Genomic DNA, 25415 nt, shown 5'->3' with positions numbered 1-25415 from the left:
CTCTGGTACTTTCAGCATGTGTGACCAACAAGAACCATACTATCTATTAACTTTTTGCATAATAGCCCTCTCAGTCTATCCATTTTTAAAAGACATTTATTTAAATGCTGACAATATTCACGCTACCCTCCAGACACTGACAAGCTTTTTAAGCATTGAGCATAAAAGACACTTGCTTTTAAGAAAATTCGTGTGTAACTGCACTCAGCTGACATGCATACAAGACATGCAGTTGAGTATTTGTTTATACAAGTAGCTAATTTGATATACACTGTTTGCATAAAGTCTTAAAATGGCACATGCACTTTTGCACTTGAAATTACACACATCTGTCTAGTGGCAGATGTGAAAGATGCATGCAGTTTTGATACATAAAGCTGATGTGAAAATACAGGACTTTTTTTCCTGTTCACAGTTTCCCATCAGCATCGAGCGTGTTACTGCTGCTTTTGAAGAATTGGATCCTAACACTTTCGAAGAAAAACTTGGGAAAAGATGGTGTATTGACACGGCCAAGCAAGTGCTCTGTCAAAAGTTTGATATGTAGGGTTTGGGGGTCTTAAATTCCTAATTAAAAAGCCTTACTGTTACAATCCCTCAGCACTGTAACATTTGTCTTCAGTGTCAAGTAAGTCTAGTAAGATGTTTTACAAAGATTCATCCACTGAGACATACTGCAATAAAAATACTATATTGTTTTTAAAAATAATGAATAATGAAATCTTCTATCTGGGCAAAAAAGCATACTTACATCTTAGGTCATCACAATGAAGCTCCTAAGAAAGCAAACAATCTTTTAACCTTTATACATTGCACTTAGAGAGTTAAACAGAACAAATCATCTATGTTACTGGCTTCTGTTCACTGCTGATCACAGAATAAACAAAAACAAAAAGAGAAAGCAATTTTCTCAGGGCATGAAAGAGCTTGTCATGCAGCTATACAATGGTATTCACAGATGATATTTTTACTGCTCATGTCTACCATAACCTTGCAGTAATAGAGGAAAAACCCCCACTATTGACATTCACTGTAAGTCTCTACCTAATTTCAAAGTTTAATGTAAGTCAAATCTATTGAATTTAGGTTAAAGAACATGTACTTTGATCTTTCCTGGAGAATTCTAGCGCACATTAAAAATATTTTTCATCTTTTAAGCACCTTCAGGAACTCATAAAAACTTTATGGAACAAAAAAACAGGTAACAGACATATTCAACATACATAAAATGTTAGCTAATGATTAATTAATCATAAATGACTTACTGGCTAAAAAAGTGTTAACATTCAGTTTATAAACTTATTATTAGTCATTATAATTATCAGTGATTCCCATAATTTTCTGTACTTAAAACTTAGCACAAATATCACTCAGTTCTTATTTTAATTCTGCTCTCTGAATTGTTTAATATGCACCATGATGAAAGCTGTTAGCTCAAAAATGCTAAGCAAATTAAAGTGGTTTATTATGAGAGAAAGTACAACACTTGAAGCCATGCAAAAATTAACTGCCAGAATTACTTTTGTTCTTTCCAGAAACATGTATTACTCCAGGAGGAAAGAATATGATAGTACTATTTGCTATGTCACCAACCCAGGTATGCCTTGGTATCTTCAAAGAAGCCTGAGCTGCTCAGTATCATTATTTAGCTTTTCAGACTATGGTCCTGGGGTACCAAAGCAGTACTAATGAACAAGGAAAGCCCCACTTATTCTAGATTTAAACTGTAACAGTGAAAGATTTTTTTTTTCATGTTTCTTATAAAATTTTCTAAAACTCTGTATTTTATGACTTAGAAACAAAATTAAATATTCACAGAGAAAACCCTGAAGTTGTCTACGAAAAACCCCAACAACCTAACATAAAATATTCAAAAATATGCAAGAAAAAGTTTGTACTGAAACTGGCAGAGCTACATTCAATCATTTTTAAAATTCAATCTCAAAATCTTCATTATTCGTAGCATTTGGACAGAACACCAACTACAACAACCAAAAATCATAAGAGAAGGCTGGAGTGAATGTTGGCTCTGTCGAGAAAACAGTGACATGAGAAATAATCACAGAGTGGTTTTGGTTTGAGATGGAAAGGACATCAAAGATCATCTTAGTTTTAATACCCTTGCAACAGACAGGGTGCCACCCACTAGATCAGGTTGCTCAAAGCCCCATCCAGACCAGCCTGAAACACTTCTCAGGATGGTGCCTTCAAAACTCCTTTGGAAAACCTAGTTCACTGCCCCACCACCCTCACAGTGAAGAATTTCTTCTTTTTATCTTTTCTTCTTTATATCTGAGGATTATAGCTATACTCATTGTTTCAGAGAATACATCCCAAGATTAGGACCCTTCTCTTTGCAATGGTGGTTTCAAGAGACATTGACAGAATGCCTTGTTTGGATACCAGTTTATTCTACTGGGTAAAAATATATCAGGTATCCTCAATATTTCAGTTCTGCAGGAAGTCAATTAATTCATATAGAATGTGCCATTCACAAGGAATAAGTACTTCAAATGTACTTTAATACTCAAAATGAAAAAACCCAACCAAGCAAAAATCACGTCAAAGTTGCTTTGTTCATTCCCTTTTATATTTAAAGTTTAGCTGTACTTTGCCAGCACTTGTCCATAATTTTCATGTGCTTTTACCATGTGGAAGCTTTTAAACAATAACAGTCATTTAAAAAATACTGAATATCTATATTCATGAGTATAAATAGTGTCAAGGAGAAAACAGTGACTCATTTTAAACAACAATGTTCTTAACTGTATTGACATTTCCAGAATATTTCTTAAACTTAAAAGAGTTATCATACTTCCTTACAAGTAATGCACATATACACAATCAATAAAATATTCACATTTTAAACATGATATTCCACAAAAATATTGAAAAGATGACACAGAGGAAGATTTATCAACAGCACTACACTGCCCCTTCACGTCCACTACAGAAACAACACCACAAGCTGCATTACGTAAAAAATAAAAAAAAAAAATTAAAAAAAACCCTCTGAATATTAACATAGCAATTATGTTACACCACAAATTTCCTAAATTTTTCTATAGGCTACCCCCTTGCTCTCCCAATAAAACATACACACAATGGAGGAGAAGCAGAATAAAATCAAACTCTTTCTCTAGTGGGAAAATGAGCTGTTTTTCCCTTGATATGCATACTTAGGCCTCATTTTAAAAAGGTATAATTTTCCACCTTGATTACACAGTGGACGAGAACTGATGAACAAAACCAATTTAGATAACATTTCTTTGGAATGAAAAAAACACTAAAATTAATATACTTAGCCATGACACCAAGTTTTATCTAAGAATGGAACAATAAAGCTTCTATCAGAATCAACTCTTAATGGCATGAGAAATTATTTATGAATATCTAAGCTACATCATACATCCTATAAATTCCCTCAACTTTTTAAATAATACAGTTTTTCCCCCAAGCATCCTGTTTCTTCTAATTTAAAATTCAATTGCTATTTTGCTTGTCATTTAATGCTAAATGTGTTGTTCTGATAGATGTATGGATTTTTATTTTTGGTAGCATTAACTAGAATGCCAGTCAGGAACTTCTGATTGAATAAAAAAAGGTGTCCCATATCTCCATGAGGCAAATCTCTCAGTGTATCATTAGCACATGCATTCGGAAACCTCTCTCAAGCCAAGACAAGAAGTTGCTGATTTTCCTAACCCTTCCTACAGTATGACAAATCAGCTTAAATGAAGTACAAGATGACAAGGATCTTACTCAACACCATTGAGATCCAAAATTATACTTTTCACTATTAAAGAGAAAGGGTACACAATGAGACCACAAAACAAACCATGATATTTCAAATACATTTGAAATACAAGGCCAAATACTTTTTTTTTTTAATGGCAAATTTTAAAATTGGCAATTAAAAAAAAATGCTCAAATTACTTTGTGTGCTACAAATGTTCATATGGTACATATGATCACCATAGTCTTAAGTAGAAAAGGTGCCTTACATAACTCTTTTGCTTATAAAATATCCTAAATGTATTCTGCCCATTACATTGGTACAGTAACTCTAAATAAATGATATATCAGAGTTCTTACTTCTAGGCGCCCTTTATTAAAGCCATGGGACATTTTAGACATGCTATAGTTCACAAGAACATCACAAATGTTTCTCTGGGTGAGGCTAAAAAACCCACCTAGCTTAACAGAGTCTGATCATAATTTAATTTTCTTATGGATTAAACCCATGTCAACCAGGCTATTCAAGCCACCTGCATACAAGCACAAAACTTTCAAGGAGGAAGAGAAAAATTAAGTTGGCCTTTCAACAGTTAAGAAAAAGGGTGCAAAGCATTTCTCCCAATTATGTGTTTTGGAAATTTATGCAGAGAAACTTCAAACCTCGGTGCAATTTGCATGCTTCAAAAAATGGTAAAAAGGATGCTTAAAGATGATTTCCTGTTTTTTGAACTTACAGCATCCCCCCTCAGATTTTACTACGTTATTATTGCTATGTCTTTGTGAGTTTACACATACACCATGTATTTAAGAGTGCAGCTTTACAAGGACTTCTTACACAGCTTCTTAACCAAGGTCACGGTAGGGCATCCCCTTGCTAACAAACTGCTACAATAAGTAGTTTCTAATAAAAAAAGAGATGATAAATAATGGCATGATAGGTATTAAAAAAAACCCCATTTTCCCACTCCCATAATGATAATATCCAAAGAATTCTCGAGTAACAATGGGAAAACAAAATTCAAGGTTTCTCTTCTGACTATATGCAAGGAGAAACAAAGGGACTTAAAAAACAAGTTTGAAGTTGTTTAATCATAAATCCTGAAAAGTAGTTATTACAGTCAGTGACAGTATCTGGGCCATTATGTATTTTATTTTTTCCTCTGGCTATGATTTTTTACACAAGTGTCTCTCACTACACTATCTTTACCTTAAAAAACATTCTGAACTAAGAAGTAAAACTGGATCTCAAGGGAACTACCATGATCTCTTCAGGGGTTTCTCCTCTATGAAAAAGGCTGTGACAACTAATTTCAGTATTGAGTTAACTGACAGGTTAATTGAAAGGTTTCTGATTAAGAACAGGGGTTGTATTTCTATCCTGCTAATGGCACCTAGAGGTCAGACCTCTATAAGTGCAAATAATCCAGCTTTGACTCTGCAAGCAAGGCAGAAAACAAAATTCAAAAAAGGAACTATGGCATAGTTTGCCTGTCCATCATCTGGTGTCAGGTTGTCTTTATAAGAAATGAATGTTTGCTCAAGTCGTGATACATTCTTCCAAGAATATATTCCTGTTGGAGAGACTTCACTGTATAATGCACAGTATCACTTTTAAAACTGATATAAAGTTTTTGTCAACTGGGACTATCACCTGAGAGTACTAAAAAAATACTTCGATACCTTCTACCACTACAAAGATACTCTGTTTTGCTGACATGCATATACAGAAAGCCACGTTTTTAGCAGTACAGCACTGGCTGCTTGGTACTATAGCAACTCATTTTTCTGTTCTACCTTTTGTCAGTCTCACTTTCTGTATATCTCATGTCATTTGTAGCCAACCAAGCAATGCTGCATCTACGACACAAGCCTGGGACAGGAGTGGCACTGCATGGCTTCCTCCACCCTGTGATAATTACAATAGTGCTAAACAGCCTCTGAAATTTGAAGCATCTACCAGAGAAGCAGAAAATGCCATTTCCTTCAAGGAACCACTGTAAAGAAACTAAATCACTGCATTGAGACCACAGAAGTGCAGCTTAGGTTGCATCTGTAGAAGACAAATCTCTCCAATTATTTAGAGTAATCTATCAAATGCTCCTGACCACTTTCAATTTTACTTTCAAGTGAGAGTCAGATTTAGAGATGTTTGTATTTTTTAATGAAAATAAACATGGCTTTAAATTGAAGCACAAACATTCTCATTCATAAATGTAGAAAGAAAAGATTTTACACTTTAAATGTAGTGGCAATCTCTCATCTGCTTCTGTCTTGATGCTAGACACATTCTGGACCAGGGATGACTGTGAACATCCCACACGTCAGTTCTTGAAACAGTCTGCATTACCTCAGAGACCTCCAGCTTCTAATTTGCTGCAACTAGACATGTGGCCAGCACTCCATACAAGTATTTTTTCCATTTCAGTTTAACAGAAAAAATCCACTCCTGTTTTCCAAGTCAAACAAGGAAAGACGGGGTTTCCTAGCAGCAGCTGTTTCCAAGTTTGGAGACTGTGACAGCAGCCACAAGGTGAAAGAAACAGGGAAAAGGAGGACATAAGGCAAGATTACCTCAGTTTCCAGACTTGTTTATGAATCTACTGCTTACAACTATATCTTGGTTCTTGTCTCCCCTCTAGTGTGTACAGAACAGAAAATGCGTACAGAAGATAACCTGGGAGAAATTTTTATTTCATTGTTTTCAAGACATGAGGAGTAAAGGACTGAAAAAGGAAAATCAAGCTTCCTTATTTATAATAAATTGCAAGACAGCATGCAAGATTTTTCTTATTTAGTATTTTTCCTATTAAAAATGAGCTCTTCTTTATAAGTAAATAAAAAAACCAACATAACCAAATCCTGATTACTTTAGAGTCAGAATATAAGAAAATACAAATGGAAAGAAAAATAAGAAAAAAAAAGCTTAAAGTTTTTTCTGCTGAATAATAGTAGCACATTTACCAATTTGTCTATTTGTGAAAACCATTAATGAAGGCACGCCTAAAAGAGGCCAGATAAAACCTTTGATATGGTTTTTGATATGTCTGTGATAGATACACCTAATCTAGGACAGCCTTATGAAGCAGTACTGATGCTACTTATTGGCAAGAAGCTAGAAGGAAATCTTGAAACTCTCCCTGAAGGAAGAGCATGTATTCTGAGGGCTGTTATTAAGTAGTATTAGATAACGAAATGCTATGACTCCCCAGTTGTGAATGGAAGAAAGGAAACAATTGCCTACCAGCTATAATATTGTGTGCTACAGAATGAAAATTATATATTATATTTTGTATTTTTAAAATAGACCTTGAAGTTCACAAGCACTGTCAAAGGAATTCAAAAGTTCAGAAAGGTTTTTAGCATATTTCTTAGTAGAAACTGACATTCTTTTAGAAATACAAAGATGGTTGCATATATTAGTTTTTTAATAAAGCAACATCCTTGTGATCCATGTCATTACATGCTTTGGAATGCCATATCCAATATCTGGCACACTGATCCTTCAAAGATAACATATTCTCTACTGGAATGCTCTCCTACTAAGTTTAAAAAGAAAAAAAAATTTAAAAAGGCAACAGTTTAGTCTCTAAGACTCCAAATTCATTCCCCATATGTTCACATACCATCAAAACACAAACTATTTCTCAAAACCCTGTACAGAAGTTAAAACTCCTAGTAAAAAGAGTTCAAAAGATGGACAAAAAAAGCACGTGTGTCCCATGTTGCCTCACAGCAAGGAACTGTTTGCATGAAAATGCACAAATAGGTGTCTTGACTTCATGGTTCTGAAGGATAAGCAAAAAAGAAGAAAAACCTACAAGATACAGGCAATCTGAAACTAAAATTGAAGTGGAAAATAGTTTAAACTACATTCAAAACTACTACATAATGTACTTCTTTATTTTTCAATAATTGTCATATGTTTCATCCCACTGAGGTTTTTCTATTTACCTTCTTCCAAATACATTAATATACAAATACTGTACATTATGCACACAGTTGTTACACTAGGTTAAAAAAAAGACATTTCCGTGTTTATATCACAAAGATTAGTTACTTCAGAGAGACGACAGTTCAATTTAAAGGTTTTTGTCTCACTAACATTGTTCATGCTTAAGTAGTGCAAATTTGAATTACAAATCTTAAAATCACTGAGAAAATACAAGGCCTTAGGGCCAATTACTAAATAACGTGTTTCAATTTTTCTATCAACATACATACACAAAAGACAGAATATGCTGAGAGCAAAGAAACACAGATGTCTCTTGAAAGATAAGTTTTATTAGACTTGCAGCACCTATTATGATTGGGTAACTATGTATAACGTCGGGGGGGCATAAATTGTCTACCGAAGCCCAAAGAATAAGCTGAAAATTTTCAGCAATTATCAATTCATGTGGTCTGTGTGTCCACTGCAAGGGGCTGCCAATGCTACTTGTTTCTATAAATTAGGTCCCACAAGTCAGTAAGACATTCCAGAGGTGCAAATTATGGGTTTTACTATTTTTACACTTCAATAACTAGTGAGAAGTTTTACTGCAGGTTTCCCTCTGCATCAAGAGAGAAAGAGAAAAACTGGGGCAGGGGGCATGAAGGTTTGCACACCCACCTCTCCTCATTGCCATGTTTTCAGGAATTAATTAATTCCCTGAGGATGTCTCGGATGTCTTGAAGCATTTACTTTCTCCACACACCAGAAAGAACAGGTCACGTCTGATGTGAGCTCTTCCTAAATCAAGAAAAGTAAGGGCTGGACCTGCTAAACATGGCCATAAACGGACAAATATGCAGTATTTATGGACATTTAAAACATTCACTTGTGTGCTCAAATTAAAATGGGCCAGTACTTCAGAACAGGAAACTATTTCCTCTTCACCCACTCAGAAGTTTGGATGCCTTCCCAGAAATCTCAAGACTGGCGCAGGGCTTAGTGCTGCGCCTGCAAGACAGCTGCATCTGGATACAACCCTTCATGGGAATGCACGAGGCAAACCAAGGCAGACAGGTTGAGCAGATGTAATTAACGGAGGTGGTGCCAGAAAGCGATCCCTGTTAACCAGATGCTCCAAAGAAATTCCTCTCAGTAAGGCAGCACAAGAGGCAGGCCTTTCGGAAAGCTACTCAAGCTGTGCCAACAGATCTCACGGACACCCACGATCACTAGCACGGCTCAGAACCAAGCAGCTCGAGCTGCCTCCTCTTCCTCTGGGAGGGAATGGCTACAATTCGCTGAAGTTTTCTCCCATGATGACCAGCTCTTTATGTAACAAGAAAAGGAAAGCGGACAAGAAGCTAAAGGAAGTTGACATAGACCAAATTAATCTGACAATGATAATGGAATAATCCCAGCAAAATTGTTAAAAACATTCTCTAACCCATACAGGAGTGGCATGGTGTGTCTTGAAAAAAATCAAGAAACAAACCCCCAAAATGAATCTACTTTTGCAATTTTAATCCATGTAATATTCATACTAATTAGGCACCTACCAAATTAGCTGCTGCTATTCTAACCCATTTTCTTTCTAAAATGAAGAAGCACTGCTATGTATGTGCCCTTAATAAATCTGGATATTAATTGCAATTAGTGTCAAATTCTCACAGTGCAAAGTGACCTCAACACATAATAACATTTCAAACATGATGAGAAAACTAACCATTTCTATGAGAAGCAATTTTATACCATTAGATGAATCTCAGTCAGAAATAGCACAGACGCCATAGATCCTGCCATAGGTTAAAGGGATGATGCAGTCTCGATTCTATAATTTGTATTATTAGGTTTTTTGTCTGTTACCTATTTCTTGCATCACTGTGAACAGAAACAGCAAATAAGTGGCAAGCATACATGTCTAATAAATTAAATGAACAGAAGCTTATTATTGTTTAACACAAAAACATTCCTCCCAAGGAGAAAGGTGCACAAGCATCTATTCTGAATGCTATTCAAGAGAAGAGAATTAGTACCAACTATGAGAGTTTATCATCTGCCTGGAGATAATAAAGAAAGGGTAGGCAGTGGAAAGTGATTGACATGCAGTATTTTAATACTGAATTTATTATACTTAGAGCTAAACACTTGTATTTTGAAAATCAAGTGATAGATGTTGTAGAAGTCATAATTTTTTTTAGCACGATGGCTTATCTGGTTCTCTTAGGAAATACAGACAGTTACAGATAATTCCTAATTTTCTTAAATGTGGTGCATGGGCAGAAAGGACTTCCCAGAACTGTTTGCAGAATAAGCAGAGAGGCAAAGGACAGGAACACTGTGGGTGTAAAGAGACAGGAAAGAAAAGAGAGATGATCTTTAAAAACTATGTGGGCAGAATAGGCACTAGACAGTAGAGGACCTGTTCGACAGCAAGGTATGTAGACAGGATTTGGAGAAGGGAAGGCAAAAGAAGGGAAAACTGTGAGGCCATGAAGAAATTCATGGTAAGAATTCAGTCTGAAATTTCACTAACAACGTACCATAGGAGAAATGCAAGATGGAATGTAGCAATGCTGTAAATATGTTAAAATTGCAAACATTCTTGCCAGCTGCTGCTGTTATCATGAGAAGTAATCTTATGTTAGGGTTTATTAATAGCAGCATGCTTTGGAAGAGACTGCCTTTTCTACTGACAGAACACTGCACCATGCAGATTGTTTTAGAGCAACAAAATCTTAACTGTTTAAATATAGTAATGAGTACCTAAACAGAGGATAAACAGGAAAAAATATGGCACTAAAATATAGCAAATATACCTCGCTGTCACTTTCTATGCTGTTCTTTTTCAATTTTCAAAAACTAAAATGCTGCTGGGAGAGTATCCTTAGAAAGAGACCAGTATGGTATCACCTACAGGTTCCGACCTATGAACCAAGGAACAGCTCTCTGCTTGCAGCAGCTAACAACACACCATGCTTCTTTTCCCATCTCATCTTCTGTCTTTCATCTCTACAAGCAGTAATCTATGCAGGACAATTTTGCATACAGCATATTTTATATATATATATATATATATATATATATATATATATATATATATATATATATATATATATATATTTTTTTTTTTTTTTTTAATACAAATAATTATGTTTGCAAATAAAACTGTGCTTTTAAACACATGTCTCTATACATAAATGGGGGCATCTCAATCATGAGGAAAGATCCCACATGATGCCATCTAGGATCAGTGCGCTGCAAATGCTTACCATCACTGTATACTAGCTACATTATAAACTTGAAAATGCAATTTTAGAAATTCCACAGGAGGCTATGTATATTGAAATAGCTGTCTCAAATTTCCTTGTGATTACATACTACAGATTCCTAAAACAAGTTTTTTACTTACCTGCATCTTCTACAGACAAGTTGCCTCTTTTTCACAATTTACAAATAAGATTCTATTTACTACCTTGCATATGCAAAGCCATGCACCATATACAAACTTAATAAACTATCAGAAATAATGAGCCATCTGAGACAGGAGAGAAAGAAGCCTGTTTCACCAAACAAAACCACAAAATTTTACTGTCTTTGCTACATTATTATACTATTTCCTGAAAAAAAAAGTTTTCCTGGCTAATAAAGAAGTTGAATACATTAGCATTTAGCACATCTTATGAGTGCCTTTGATACAACATAAATGAAGCTGGTTTAAGGAAATACTGCTAAACATAGATAATTCATAAGGGAAGAACATTTACAAAAGAATGTATTTACACTTCTAGCATCATTTATATATTTTAACTTATTCTCCTTCTCACTTTTATCAATTAGTTTAGGGTCAGCAAAATTTTGATTGTCCTCCAATATATTGGAATATGATCTGCAAAACAAATGAAAAACACATCACACAAATCTTACTTGCCTATTACTTCCAAGTGTTACAGTAGCAGCAGAATTATTAAAAACAGGTTTACTGTATTGCCTCCTTGCACAGCATCAATGTTTTCATATGACGCATGTAACACACACTTCTCTCTCACAAGCATAAATATTTGTAGTGTATCAAAAATGCACACCAGTTTGTAACTATCATGTGATTTTTAAAGAAAAATTGTTAACCTACTTCATAGACTGTATCTTTCAGTATTAAAATCACGTCCAAGTGAGCAGCAAGTAACTAGAGATGTTTTTCTGAAATGTGATCAAACTACACCACATGACCACAAAATGATATGCAACCATCTCAAACCTCTGACCAAGAAACTTTGCAATCAAACTGGTTACTCAAAACATAATTTAAGGAACAGAACAAATTAAAAGTACAGGCTTCCTTGACTAAAAAAATAAATAAAGGGAAAAGTCATGTCAATTCCAGTGCTTTATACTTGCCTTTTCAAAAATACGAGTAAAATTATAAAACACCTGAGCAGCATTTAGAAAGACACTGATGTTGTTCCTATGCAAAGTTGTATTTTCAAACACGGTAAATAAGTTTTCCAGAAAAGAGGTCCACTTTTAACAGAAGATGAATACGAATGAGAAACTGTAGGGAGAAAGCAGAATTACCAGTCCATAACTAGGTGAAGGGAGAGTGAGACAGAGTAGACCCAAGCCAAAGACAGAGATTGAAAGAAAAACTCAGGCTGAGCAGTTGAGTCTAGGAATGAGATGGGATTGTTGCTCTGAGGAGTGGAGCTATTCAAACTGGCAAAATCATCATTCACTGAAAGAAGAGGTTCATCACATAAGGAACGACAGCCAATTGGTTGTGGTAAGTGGCAGAGATCCAAGAGCAAGATGCTAAGGCTACAATCCTGCTTATGACTTGTCTGAGTGTCATTCTAGCTCAGTTTGACTTCCACTCAAAATCTGGGGAACACCAGAACAAAAACTGCCAGTTGAAGTTTATTTGCCCTCTTTATGTTTCTGTACTAAGGATAGTCGTGACACAGCAGAGCAATATTTTCATCACAAAGAAGTCTTCCCCCACACCTGAAAAAGATATGCTCAGGAAATTAAAGTGCCTTTGTTTGCTGCAGAAGGACAAAAAGCGTTTACCTAGTGATAGAAGGGACTGTAAAAAGAGAAAAGGGAGATTCATAGTTTAAGCAATTAGGTTTCAAAGCAATACACTAAGTATTTAATTACACATTTCATGAGTTCCCCTCTGGCATGATCAATCAGCAAAGAGGCAGCTGGGTCAGTTTATGGCATCATTGTTGTCTCCCATTCCCTCTTCTGCTGGATGCTATAACCTCCACAGTTTGAGACAAAAAAACAGATGGACTTTAAGCAGGTAAAGACCTTTCACAAAGTCAACCCAGCATGTTTGAACAGCTCAGAGAGCATGACAATAAAGGCTTCTAAAGACATCTAAACAATTGGGCACAAGGGAGAAAAATCACCCAGGAAACCTTTCTTTTGACACCTTCTGAAGGGAAGGGACAGACTGCAGAATCATCACAACATGCTTTTAACATCTGCACTCCTGCTGTCTGTAACAGACAGCACCGCTCATTACAAGAGGAAATGGAAGTTTTAAATGCATCAAAACCACAAAGAAAAACATTTTAGCTAGTGTTAAATATAAATGAGTTTCCGATTGCTGCTTTTATCTTGGCCAGAAGTAGGTAGAACAATTTAAATAACAGTGTTTCTCAAAAAGCCAGTATGGGGACAGAGGATCCCTGAATATTTTGAAAAAGCAGTCTTTGGGAGTGCTATGGCATGTGTTGCAGTGCAAGTTTGAAAACAGACAAACACCAAACAAAATCAAACAAACACACACCCCAAACAACAATAAAAACTCAAGTGAGTTGCCCAACTATTTTTGACCCACTACACAAGACTGGACTAGATATGCACAGGTTAGCTACCAATTTTATTCTTCCCAGGGGATACAGGGAACAGCTGCTTGAACAGCAAACTTCCTCCTGCAAAGGGCTATCTGAAGCCCAGAGCTTCTCTAACACCCCACAGAAGGGCAGGGCTAGAGAGAAGCCTATTTCTGCCTGTGTCTCGTTCTACAAAGCCAGAAACATTGGCTACATCTGACTGCATGCACAGTTTAAAAGACAGATTTCAGTAAGGCTTGCCAGAATTCTTGTGAGCATTGCCTGAGAGAACACACGACACTTCAGCTGAGCCAGGTTGAATCACTCCACCTTCAGCTGACCAGAGAATTGAGGATCTGTACATTTCTTTCCACTTCTGTGAAACCTGTATTATTCCCTCTCAAGTACAGTACACAGTAAGTTTGTTTGCAAACAAAATGGAAGAGAGAATTGCAGAAAAAAGGGGTGTAGAAGATGATTTTTAGATTTTTGCTGTTCCATATTGATAAAATAAGTAACATATTGCTTTTTCTTCAAGACTACCACTTCACACAGGAAAAACATTTATAGAGGCACGACCCTCTAGGCAGAATTTACAGAAGACTTTGCCTTCCTCATTTCTGTAACTACTCATTATTCCTTTCCTTCCACTCAAAACCATCTTCCTTTTCAGTTAACTTCCTTCTACTGAATTTCTGAAATACTTCTGTTTCATTACAAAGATTTTACAAAAATGAAACACCAAAAATAATAAAAAAACCAAGAAAAAACCCACTATAAATTATGAATTTAAGAATGAAAAGTAAACTATCTAGAAGATCGGCTTTATTGTGAATATTTGGAAATCCAGAGCAATGGACACACCCCTTTATAAAAAATAAACATAGGCCAAGAACAAACCTCCTTTCCTGTTAAGTATCAACTGATCAGTCCATGATCTGTACTTCTCTGACAAATTTTCTAACAAAATCAAGAGAAATTGAAGTAAATGCTAAAGCAGCTTTGAAAGAAAGCTATTTCTGACAGCCATTCAAAGAGATATGTTAACACCAGAGGTCATAATGCAAGTTACCTGACCACAAAGCGCAGAAAGAAAAATTCTCTTGTAGAAGACGCAAGCATTTGAGAGTGCTCTGATTTGTTCACTGACAGACTCTGAAGACTACCTTCAGTTTTACATTAGAAAACTGTACACATACACATATATATGCACACACGCATGCACATTTCACTTTTGTTTTTTCTTTACGGTCTTCTGTCAGTCTCTTCCTACCAAATGGTGAGAAATTCCAAGGAAAAGTACGTATTTTTTGTTTAAGGGGCAAATAGATTAGTGCTTTTTTACATTACTCAGAACCTGTTCCAAAGTCATCTGCAGTACAGGGAAGTATAAATGGAAGGATATATAATTTCAGAGAAAGCAAAACAATTTTTTTGTCCATTAAGTAACTTCTTACTGTCACCCATGAAATCAAGTGCTGTATTCAAGCAAGAAATATGATTTATTGTGGAAAAAAATTCATGACTACATTTCCCTGAAAAACTGAATGGATAGACTACTTGGTTGAACTGCTGGTAAAAACATGTACATAGATTTGACTGACAGTGAAAAGGGTGCTTTGGTTGTTTTAACACGGAAATTAAGGGATAAAAAACCAAATCCAAATAAGTGAATCTGTTCATGCATACGTCACCAGTATTTTAAATACACTACTAGCATATCTGTCAATCAGAGGAAGGAAAGGAACTGGAGTCTCAGTCCAAGTGCTCTACTGTAGTAACAAATGAGTAGGACCAATGGGTGCTCTTTTATATGAAGAACACAGGCAGGTAAAAAGCAATGCTTCAATGCTCTGTCTTGCGCTCACTAAACATACAAATATGTCCTACAGATAGAAGCATTTCATTGATGAACTAAGCTGATGAATTGCCAAAATTTGGTTGGATGTATTTTAAGGGTGAAACATACACACACATAGGAAAACTATTCTCACAAAATCACAGAGTATAGCAGAATCGTTGGGGTTTCTGAGATTACAGGCAGTGAAAATGGATACATTTATTACCTTGACTTTTCCAGCTTGGAATACCACAGGGTGCACACTGAAACCCCTGCTTTATAACAATTCAGTAGTACTTTAATCCACTTGAAATGGAGGAACGCTGCAAGTGAACAACTCACTCTCACAAATTTTCCAGCTTATTAGCACTTTTTTAAAAGATACATTCAATGTGATAAAATTGTTATACAGCAAACTTCAAGAGGATATTTCAAGACAATTAAAGAGAAATTTCAGGGAAGAAAACCTTGGAAAACTAAAGAGAGAAGAAATCTATTTGTTAAACAACTTTTCAAAGAGTTGAAAATGACAAGACTTCAGAAAGAAAAATACTTCTGTTAGTGGTTTAAGAGCATTACAAAGGAAAAATCACATACTTAATTAAGAGACAAATTTTTTTGTCAACTGGAAGTATTGACCACGGCAAACAAAATGTGGCACTTGATTTTGGAACATGCGTGACATACGTGACTATGCTGTAAGTATGTTCAATGATCAGCTGCAGTTACATCGCACTGAAGAGCTAAATGATATCTGATACTCCAAGTGTGTACCAGCTAAAAGGTATTCATTGCTTCTCCACTTTATACTGCAAAATCTACTCCAGTAGCTAAGAACAATATGTCAAAGGCTAAAGAGGACCACAGCTATGGCTGCGTTTGGTAATAGTGCATTGGTGTTTTCCTGGACAGCTTTGTAGGAATACATAGGTTTACTGTGTAAGTACAGTACTTTTATAGCTGTGCACCAAAGTTATTCTCAAGTGCTCCACAAAGAATGCTAAGTAATACTATTTTTAACTGGATTCAGATTAGTGGTATTGCAGACAAGTGTTTTAACTACTTGAGCAAACTGACAAAATGCAAAAGGGCAAACTGCTAAGTCCTGTGACCATTTATAGTGCAGTTCTTGATAGAAGCTCAGTATAACCAATGCAGAGGATGCAGAAGCTTTGAACTGTCAGCTCTCATAACGGAAATATTTTTACTCTCAAGGATCACAGAACACATTTTAAAGATGTTTTGTTAGGTCTAATGTACATTTAAGGAGGGGAAGAAATGAGTTCAAACAAGGAGAAGGTCAATATTAAAGTCAGGTCAATGTCTGAATGGCCCAATCATACACTCGCCCAAAAAAAGGGTGGCATTGATACATTACCAAGTCAATAACCTGGAAGAAAATAGTAGCTCATGTTCTAAAGCACATCAAACTAAGCTCTGAAAATGCAGTACTAAATAATTCAATGCATTGCTTATTAAATGAAAAGTAGAATTTTTAAAAAATAAAACTTGAAGTTGCATAAAGACTTTGTGTCAAAACTCCTATTTTGCATAAAAAACACTTTTTTGGTTGTTGTTATGTTAAAGAAAAGAATAAATCCAGCAAACAGAAGTACTGACTCTCTCATCTGTTGATATGAAGAATTAGATTGGGTTTTACTATCGGATTTTTTCAACCTGCAGATCTTGTATGCAGCCCCTGTGCGTTAGCATGGAAGGAACCCAATATGGTAATGGCTGGGAGGTACGTGCAGACTTTGAGCGCTGCAAGGCATGGGACTAAAGGTGGAGCTCTCATATTTTCCACTATCAGCAGCCATCATACTGAGAATTATTAGTTTCAGAATACAAGATAAATAGATTGATGATAGCTTAGCTGGTAAAGCATTCATTTATAGCATTTCTAAATTTTCTCCTTAGACCTAATGCTAAAAGAAAAGTAGATGCTGAACACCTTTCTAAACCCTTCTATAACTAAAACATTAAACTGACTGATTGGTGTAGAGCAGGACAAACGAGATAATTCTGGTCATTTTGGAACAGTGCAAAATCTTGAGAAAACTGCTTTAGATTTTGGTTGGGTTGTTTTGGGGGTTTTTTTTGTACCTGTGATAAGTTACTGTATGATCGTATTTCTCATTACAGAAAACACACACATAAGACATCAGCATTCAAGTTCCATCAGGGCACCATACTTACACAGCTACAAAAGGACTTGTGAAGTATATTTACTAAACTTATCTTCTACACTCTATACTATGCTTTTTCCAAGACAAAGGAACTGAAACTATCCAAACATATTCCAAATGCTTATTTTCAAACAAATCATATAAAATTCCCAAATCACATAAAAATAATATTAAAAAATCATATAAAAATCTTATTGAAATTTCCCAAATCATATTACAAAATTAAACCACTTTATTAAAATACAGAAAGTTACTTTATCCCTTTCAACATTATGAAATATTCCTATTTCATGTTCAGCAAACACATATGCATAATATCGAATTTCAGAAAAAATACTTTTCTGAAATGCACATGATCCAATATTAAGCAGTTGCGTGTGTATATATATATATATATATATATATATATGTTCTAAATTTTGCATTGTTTCAGACTGACATTAGATTGCTGCCTTCAATGTATGCCATGTACCTTTTACATATAAGAAATATTTTAAGATATTCCAAACAACATAGTATGAAAAAAAAATCTAACCTTCCATGGTGACCTTGTCAAATTTAAATTTTTTCTGTAATTTAACTAAGTTTGCTAAAAAGTACTAAGTTGACATTCAAAGAAAGCGAGCATATTTACAAAGGATGAGCTAGATTTTTAAAACTTGCATCAGTAAACGGAAACAGTATTTATTCAGCAGCAAGAGAAAATGCATATAAATGTATTTTAAGAGACGCTTAATTCATACAGTTCCTGAAGCTGTAGTATAAGACCCGTGATAGTTTGTCAGGCTAGGATTGTCTATATATAAACTATATCGCAACCTCCACATAGTAACATGCTATTTTTATTTTATGTAACAGTAAAAAATGTTATCTCCCTTACTGAGTTACAAAAGTATTAAAATCGTATTTCAAGAATTCTCACTAATAATATTTAAATATTAATTAGTTTAACATTTCTAAATTCTCTAATTTAATATTCAACAAGTCACATATGTCACTACAATTCAGAACTGAGTTCAATGAATTATACACCAAACTATCTTCATGACATAAAAGACTGAATAATAGCAAAATACATTTATAGTGCACCAATTTTGTACAGCATTTGTTTTCACCTACACGGTTTACAGCTATAGAAGAGTCACTGACACGTTCCTTTAAATGAGTAATAGCTAAGACAACATGTACAGATTTTAATTAAATTAAAGCACAAAAATTGATGAAATGAATTACCAAAGAGCTCCTCTATGTCACCCTGACTGAATAGATAATAACAGATGTAAGGACTTCCTCAAGGAATGAATGCACCATGACAAAGCACTGAGCTCCAAGCCAAGTGATGAAAATCCAGGTTTTAAAGACTTTTACACTTACCCGCCTACGGCAGAAGGGCAAGCCCTGTGCAATGATGCTGATGCTAAATATCTTCATCACGGTTTGGTGCGGTAGAGGTTCTTTGGCACTTTTAAGATCAACAGGAACCAAGCCATGGTTGATGGCAGTTTTCCCAGGTTTGGACATTTTATTGTTCTTACTTGGTCAAGTCTACTAACACTGCAAGAACATTGCTAAAAACTTCGCTTTAAAGTTGCACAATTTTTTTTTTTTAAGTTTCAGACTGGTGAATCAGCTCTCCCCAGCCTGCTGCCTCTGCCTCTCAACCTTCTCCTGCCAAGTGTCCTGACCTGTCTGCTGCTCAGTGAAGTGCAAGCTATCCTAGTATAGACAGGAATTAAACCACCAAGGGGCAGGCAGACTGCTCCCGTCAGTCAAACAGCTGGTGGACCTCCCCTGCAATGTCAGAAGAGCCCTTCTCCAAAAAGGGATCTGCAGATTGAAAAAGAAGAAAATCATGACTGCCTGGAGTTTTAATAAGCGCAGTCACTTACACTTGCACTTTAAAGGAAGAATTTTCTTTTAATTTTGTTTTGTTTTTAACAAGTTGCTATTACACTTTCAGAAGGGGAATCCAAGGAGATTGCAACCTTCAGAGGGTAACAGTGTTGGCGCAGGATCAATCTTACCACTACCTGAGAAGATTTCTTCTGGACTGTCAATAAAATTAAATGAAAAACTGATCTGAACTTTGCTGTTCCTCAACCACAGTCTCTAAAAACATGATATATTGTCCAAAAGTTTCCAAAAAATGGATTTTAAAAAATCTTTAAAAAATTACGATCTCCTAAAAATTGGTACCAAACTAGCTCTTTTAAAGAAAAAAGATGCTACATTGTGACTTTTAATTCCTCCCTCCTGACCTTCCTTACTTAAGTACAGGTATTCCAGTTGGCCTCTCTTCCTCTCTCCCTGCCACCGTAGGGGGAGCAGCATCCAGGTGGCTTTGGCTCTAAGGATGTTATGGTACAGTAGTTTTCCCTCTTGTGGCCAGCTCATTTCCCGTGAGTTTGGGTACCAGTTTGCTCAGGCCTATCCATCACACCAGTGGAAAGCAGGAGGGCTCTTCCTCCAAGAACATAGCATCTCCTGAAGGATGTGGGGAGAGGTCTGCCTGCCCTTAGCAACCAACCCAAGGCTCATTTTTCAGGAAAAAAGTTCTTACTCCACTGAACAAAGCTACAAAGCAATGTCTGTTACTCAGATTTTCCACAATTAGTTTACTTCCATTTTGAATAATTTCTTGATCAAATTAGCTTTCCTAAAATGTCTCCATATGTTCCCACAATCCCCTTCCGGTGCCTATACTTGGACGTGTTTCTTAAAAACATATTTATATTTTGAAAACATTTTTGAGCAAAACTAAACAGAAAGAAACAAAAGCATGTGAAAATGTCTTATGAAAATGCTGATAAGAGATGCAGAAAACCATCAAGGCACATGTAGAACTCAGTCAGTACAGTCCAAAACACAGTGAATAAATGACCATTAAGAAATCTTACAAGTCTCTTTATGCACAAACCAGCAAAGATAATTAACTGTATAATTATGTGAGGGCAAAAGAGGGAGTGCAGTAATGCTTTAATGCTTGGAGCACAACAATGTAACTTGACAAAAGACAGCATTAAAATATGACTGTATTAGCATTTCCACTTAGCCCTTTGTTTCCCCTTCAAAAAGCCAAGCTGTAAGCATGTCTCATTTGCATATAGAGGGCCTCCCTGACCAAACATTTGCATGTGGAAAGTTTTTTATGGAAAAAAAAAACCTTAACATTTCATTGACAGTATAAATACATTACAGTAAGCACCTACTTATAACACAATACTTTTCTCAGACAAACAAGACAATCCTTATTTCTTTACAGATGTTGCATACAGAAAAGCTGTGACAGAATGCTGGGTAGCACAGTATTTTTTTGCACAGATGGCTGGTTTTTTTTCCTTTTCTACCATCCCATTCATATGTTATTCGAAAGCACATTTAGACATAAATTTTCTTCTAAAAGACTCTTTACATTTCCTACTTCACACTTCCTGCTAAAACTCCAAGGAACAGTTTACCATTAGCCTGTACACAGCAGTAATGGCATTACTTTATAATTTCATTCTGAATTATTTCGTATTTTATATAAATGCTAGGCTTTCACTTGACTGAAATGCTTCAGAATAAGTGTCTTGGAATCTCAGTTTTATTCAAATAAGAAAATTTCACTGAAGTATTCCAAAGAGGGAAAAGAGCAGCCTTTTGTTTTCACTTTGAATAACTAAAGTGAAGAACAGAACCAAAAGCTCAAAAGAGATCAACCCACATACCCTATTGAGCTATCATTCAAAAAGAAGCAACAGATCAGTTTTCCATTTCTGACAAACTTTGTTCCAACAAAGTGTGAAGTTTACCAAAATGTAATATATAATGTAATTATATAAACATAATTTGAGATCAGATACAACATTCTGTACAAAGCAAGCCTTACTTTCTCCTTTAATAAATACTCAATATTTCATTTAGTTGCATACTAAATTCTCTGTGGGCACTAAGAGAAACTGAACTAACTGCTGAAACTGCTAAACTAAATTCAGTTTTAAGAGTATTTTGTTGCACAATTGCTAAAAGAATTTGACAGTGTGCCAGACCACCAACTGTTATAGTTAATATAAGAGCCTAGCATCTTACTACTTTACAGGCTTACTTCCTCCCCCCCTTTTTTTTAAATAATATTAGCTCATAACATGAGTGCAAAACAGGAACATAATTTGGTCCATTCACAGATTTACATACAAATGGGGAGTAAACATCAAGCATTGCATTCTCCAAGCACTGCTCACCATGCCAGTTCCAGTCACAGGTCATTCTCACACCTCTGAAAACACAAACCTAGGGATTGTCAGCTCTTCTTCTTTTGTTTTGAGATAAAGTCCCAATGGTACATTGTTTTTCCCCCAGGAACTTCTATTCTAGAATAATTCCACAGGGACACACTTCTAGTTTGAAAGATAGGATCATGTTCATAATTAGTGGTGTCCCCTTTTAGTAGATAGAGCCATGGCAAAATAAGGCACTTTTTTTGTCCAGTGTGAAATTAGAGAGCTAGGTTACATACTTAACCATAGCAATAAGAAAAAACCTTTAGTTTTCACCTGTCTCTATTTTCCCCTGCTTTTTTATCACTGTCCCCCAGAAAAAAAAAGATTTGCATCAGCAGATGAGATCTTGTCCCAGTTTTACTTCCACTTTTCATCACTCTAGTTTTCAGTCTTGTATTTGCTACATATTGCTGACTGTAAGTATCATTGTCTTACAGTCATGTTTGAAGGTCCCAGGCTAATGCTGGGAAGTTATAAAGTTTGAATAAGTGAAAGTTCTTAGCCAGAAAATAAAGCACAGTCTTAAGTTAAGAGAGAAGACAAAAATGGTGAAGGCTATCTCAGAAGTGTCAGAAATACATTGCATATAGTAGATATCACTTATTTTTGTATTTGTACAATACATATATATTATAAATGTAATTCTAACTTAAGCTTCAAATGTAAAGCTTAAACAGCCACTCTGCCACTTTCATCTTTAAAAGTGTGTACTTTTGCATTATATGGGATGACAACATGTACAAACCTGACAAATGTGAAATTATAAAAATTTGAGCTTTAATGCTTTGTAATACATTTTACTAACATTCTGTTCCTAAATATAGTTGGGCTGATTTCCAATGGTGCTCTGAGTGCCTGCCTGTCCTTTTAATCAGAAGATCACATTTGAAATGAAATTACATAAAAGAGCCTGTAAAACTAGTATTTTTAAACTCAAGGCTATAATGGACTTCCAACTAATGTAAACATCAGAATCCAGAAGACTCCTGTTTCTTTTTGGCCAGTCCAGTGAAGAGATGCCTGTAAAATGAAAGCATGTACAAAGCAGCAATAATCTTCATACCTTCCAGTCAGAGTAGTTCAAAGTCAGCTTTTTTTGGAGCTGTTTACCAGGAAGCAAATGTTACAAAATTAACTAGTTTGTTAAGTATACTGAACTCAGGAAGGCCATAATTTTATGACATGGATCTATGAAATTATCCCAGCACAAAAAACCAGTTCATGCAAACTTCCCAGAGTTTTCTTCTAGAGTTGTTTTGCATACCAACATTACTGGAAAAAAACCTAAACAAAATTATGACATTTTAGTATGGTGCTGGAACAGTACAAGACCTAGAGAGACCTGAATGAAGTATCTGCAAGCATAGAAAAACTAAAGTGCAGATAGCAGAACCCAGACAGGTTCTCCACAGCTCTTAACATCGGTAAACAGCTGCCCTCAAATGGATAAAGCCGAGAACTGCAACATTTCAAAAGTCACATTCGCAAATTAATCGTACTAACATAATAATCCTTTGAATAGGTTTGATAGTTTATTTCTTAAAAATATCTGTAGTAAGCTCTGGATAGCTGTAGCCTACAGAATGCACTATAATTTATATTATATATAAGCCTTATTAATAATTTGATATTCATGCTGGTCCCTGCCCAGGTCTAGAAAGACCAAGAACCACTTTGTCAGCAAAGCAAGGCAGCCTACACAACACTACTAGCAACTTACCCAGCAACTGTGGTCCCAAGTTTATTTATGTGAGGGATTTCTAATAGCAATATACAAGCAGTTTTCGAATGACAGATTGTATATTAGCCTGCTTTGTGCAGATTGCAACAAATAAATTGTATAGATAAAAGGCACTGCTGAACAGAAGCTAACTGCAACTGTATTACTGGTGCTGGATAGAAAAAAGAAAACCCTGTTGCTCTAAAATGACTCTGTTGTGTCCAAGTTTACCCAATACAAAAATCTGCACATATAAGAAAACATAATGAAGACTTCTGAAGAGGCTATGAAGGAGATCAGTGGGGAGGACAATTTTGATCTTATGAAATCAAAATGTCCTAAACAGCGTACACTTGGATACTATGCAAAAGGAGCAAAACAATTAGTAAAACATGCAAACTGATGGCTTTCTCTGTAGTCCATGAAAAATCCCCAAGTGTAGACCTGCTCTAACACAAGCAACAGAAAGAACAGAGTCTGGCTCCAGGTTAGATTATCGTACAAATTCAAATTGCACTTGAATTACACTATCGCTTCTCCAGGGCCTTATGATCCCAGGGTGTCAGGGGACCTACATGGAACAGCCCAGCCACAGCAAACCTTTATGTCAGGCTTAGGTGTCACTAAGAGTGTTGACTGATAAGTGGCTTCCATGGTGTAAAGGAAGGAACAAATGTTGACCGAACCTGTATACATGATCACAGCAAAACCCAATTCCACAAGGATTCAAAGATGCCTAAACAGGTGATGATCACCTTGTAGACTTCCTCCTCAACATTCTCTTCCATTTCCTACCTACCTACCCTCTATTTATCCTGCAAATTTGTTTAATCTTAATCTTTTTGTTATATCATGTGAAAATTAGCCAAGAGAGGCATAAGTTCTGGAAAGGATGACAGACAATGACACATAAAAGTCTCAAATGCACAAGCTTTGTTTTCTTTGGCAAAAAAGCTTAAAAACACAGTGAAGAAGAATCCAGATTTTCTTAACTTGGATTAACTCAACTGATAATTCCTGGTCATAATTTTGGCTCTGAAATCCTATCAAGGCGTGGTCATTATAAACTGCTGTGTCTAATACAAAAGCTACCTTACAATTTTTGCTGTGGAAGAGCAAGAAGGAACTACGCCGTTTGTAACTGCTGGTGGAAGATGGTACAACTTGTATAACACTGCTATATTGAAAAAAAATTATGAAGTTTCAAAAAAATATAGATAAGGATGATGGTAAAGCTGCTGTCTGGCAAAAGACTTCACACTGCACAAGACAGCATTCCCAAAGTCCACTATTAGAGGCCAGGGAAGATGAAATATCAAGCATATCAGCAAAGGGGAGATCATCACATAAACATGCCTGCTACATATTTTTCATGCCTATGTGCATGCTCATAACTGTTTAAGCATCCTGGCATTTAAGTGTGAGTGCACAGAGAAATAAAATGAGACTCAAATTCAAACTACTAGATTTTAATAAGTGTGTATGGGGAGCTCAGCAGCAAGCCAGACTAACCAGTAGCAAGGATTCACTACTCTCAGTTTCTAATTGGAAACACCAGTTCAAGTGAGTTTAATGAATGCCACTCTGTAAGAAACTAAGATCTCTACTAGATCTGTTCAATCCCACAGCTGATCCTCTTTATAGCTGAAAAGAAACAAAAAGGTCCAATGGAGACTCTAGAAGGCAAAAGAAATCTAGCACTCCCCCCCCCGCCCCTTCTATTTTTGGCCAGTTTTTCAATAAATTCTTCAATAAACTGGCAGTAAAATTTGTCAGGCTTGTGAGCTCTGAAATAACTCCAGTAAGTAGGAAACCTGAAAATTCTCAACTTTTGTTGTTGCTAAGTCATTTTCCCACTAGATTAGCAACTGTAAACAACTCACAAAGCAGCCAGA

The 25415-nt window shown here is 35.7% G+C and overlaps 1 protein-coding gene across 3 annotated transcripts in view; it reads right to left on the bottom strand.

The window, feature by feature from the left end:
• FBXW7 (F-box and WD repeat domain containing 7) overlaps window positions 1-25415 on the bottom strand; it is a 176071-nt gene that overhangs the window by 60377 nt on the left and 90279 nt on the right. The window contains exon 1 of one of the 3 annotated variants that reach the window (XM_038136411.1): window positions 18913-24092. The exons of the other annotated variants lie outside the window; for them this stretch is intronic. Coding sequence (XP_037992339.1) covers window positions 18913-19059 — 147 coding nt within the window. The 5' untranslated portion in view covers window positions 19060-24092. Of the gene's footprint in view, window positions 1-18912; window positions 24093-25415 lie in introns of those variants that run through there. 3 annotated transcript variants of the gene reach the window in all.

Source organism: Motacilla alba, chromosome 4 (assembly GCF_015832195.1).
Source record: "Motacilla alba alba isolate MOTALB_02 chromosome 4, Motacilla_alba_V1.0_pri, whole genome shotgun sequence".
NCBI lineage: Eukaryota > Metazoa > Chordata > Aves > Passeriformes > Motacillidae > Motacilla > Motacilla alba.
The sequence above is the reverse complement of the archived record's forward strand: the minus strand, read 5'-3'. Positions and strand labels throughout refer to the sequence as shown.